Below are 2161 nucleotides of genomic sequence, written 5' to 3'. Positions count from 1 at the left end.
CCTGCATGGAAAACACATGCTCAGTACTCCAGGGGCTGACCCTTGACTGGGAATACCTTGTGTCACTAGGGTCACACAAGGTCTGCCCCTATAAAAAGGGGCAGTGAAGACAGACCCAGTGGGACGTCCTCTCCATCTGGACCAGCACCATGCCACACCACCTATCCACCCAGAGGCCCTGCTGGTGACCCCCCCTCTGGACAACACCTAGTGGACAAGGACCCCTTTCCAGCCTGGATAGGTAGCTATCACCCCCTACCACCTCTTCAACCAAGGACTTGGACTCAGCTTCTCTTCACCACCTGGACTCCAGTCCTTCTGCTGGGTCTCTTTCTCCTGCTGCCAGTGAGAGTGAGCGAGAGCGCGAGAGAGAGACTGAGAGCGAGAGAGCTGGTGACTTCATGGAGCTGTGTAGTCTGTTGTCTGTTTGGCAGACCTGTTCTTTTGAGACCCTGAGTTAGGTTTTTGGCTGTTTCCTGGCTGTTTCCTCCTTGCTGCCACTTGTCTGTGCCCGCCTCCAGTGTCTCAGCTGTCTGCCTCAGTTTCCAGCCCCAGTCTACCTTGGGTGGCCCCAGGCCTCAGTTTCTCGGCCGGCTTCTCTCTGGTCCACTGGTTCTGGTCTCAGTTCTGGCAACTTTCACTCCATACACTTTAATTCTCTCTCTCACCTTAACCTTCCCCCAAGTATCCCCAGTAACCCAAACGCACACATACACACTGTACCATCCAAGTTAGGAACTTACATGTGTGTATGTGTAGGTGGGTTATGTGTGTGTGTGTATATATGTCACTGTGTGCATGATACACGAATTAGTGATCTGTGTCTAGCTTTTGGGGTGTATAGTGTATGTGCTTGAATTGGTGATAGGTATGCATGGACCTAGGCTGGTTTGGATGTGTAAGTGCCTGAGTTGGTAGTGTGTGTGTGTGTGTGTGCGTGCGTGCGTGCGTGCGTGCGTGCGTGCGCGCACACCTAATCGATTTGTGTGTTTGTATATGTGCAATTGTGTCACACCCTCCTGTCTAATGGAGCAATACTGAGATCCTGAGAGTTGGCCCGACCCCACAGGGCTACATTGGTATAAATGCAACATCTGTTCCTAGACAAAAAGGTTCAAAGTACTTCACAAACATGACGCACACCTCAGTCTGTGGCTTAAGCTGAGGTAAACTAAGGAATGGATTGGTATTATGATTTGTCCAAGGTCAGATATGCCACAGGGTATCAGCAGATTCAGGAAAAGAACCCAGATCTCTTGGCTCCCAAGTCCCATGTGCCAATCACTTAAAGGTATACATGCTTTTCTACTCACCACTGACATCTTTACCCAAAATCCCCTTGGCTTGCTTCACAGTTGCTTTCAGACAAAAAATTGGGCTCTAGAAGGAAAAGAAAAAAAAAAAGCAACCCATTTAAATAGGAACTCTCCATCACACAGAGAACTGGATGGGCATTCATGAGAACAAGGGTGTAGTATATATTATTTCAGCACAGCCACTCCTAAGAATTCAACAATCACAAATCAGGCCACCCAAAATCATGAGGGAAATGGCTAAGGAATTCAAGTTAAATCAGAGATTTGGGGTTCATTTTTATTAGACTTCTGGTTTCCAAGCCTTTTAGTTATGATCTGAAGCTTTTCTCTGTAGCTAGGATGCCTAGTCATTTCCTTTTTTTCTTTTTTAAAAAAGGAGAGCCGAGTCTGACATAATCACATGACTCCAGAAGCTAGAGCTATAAGGAAAACAGAAAGCAGCTTTCCCTTTCCTTGCTTTTGCTTTATGTGGGTCTGCCTGGTGCTATTTCAAATTCAGCTTGCATGACACACTTTCTTACATAGCACAAAGGAGACAGTACATCACAACTCCTTCAAAGCAGCATGTCAGCATGATAGCATCAAGCTGGCGCAGACAACCCCAAGTGCAACAGGCCATTGATAGATCCATGGACCTGCCTAGACACACAACACTGTCTAATGCAGAGAGTGCACAAAGCAGAGGTCTACGTTTACAGTGGAGCAGCCTGGTCTGTCACCCTCCCACAAGCCATTTTAACCACTAGTCCAAATTACTTTCTCAGATTGTCACGGCTCTTTGAGTAAATCTGATATAGTTTCATAGTTTGTAGGGTCGGAAGGGACCTGAGCAGATCATCGAGTCC

General features: G+C 47.3%; 1 protein-coding gene across 2 annotated transcripts in view; it reads right to left on the bottom strand.

Annotated features, from left to right (window-relative positions):
* UNC13D (unc-13 homolog D) overlaps nt 1–2161 on the bottom strand; it is a 46969-nt gene that overhangs the window by 31784 nt on the left and 13024 nt on the right. For both annotated transcript variants that reach the window (XM_019503320.1, XM_019503312.1), the window contains one exon: nt 1314–1380. In XM_019503320.1, the coding sequence (XP_019358865.1) occupies nt 1314–1380 (67 nt within the window). The remainder of the gene's footprint in view (nt 1–1313; nt 1381–2161) is intronic.

The sequence above is a fragment of the Gavialis gangeticus genome, unplaced genomic scaffold (assembly GCF_001723915.1).
Source record: "Gavialis gangeticus isolate Ggan-Ray unplaced genomic scaffold, GavGan_comp1, whole genome shotgun sequence".
NCBI lineage: Eukaryota > Metazoa > Chordata > Crocodylia > Gavialidae > Gavialis > Gavialis gangeticus.
This window is presented reverse-complemented; position numbering and strand designations above follow the sequence as displayed.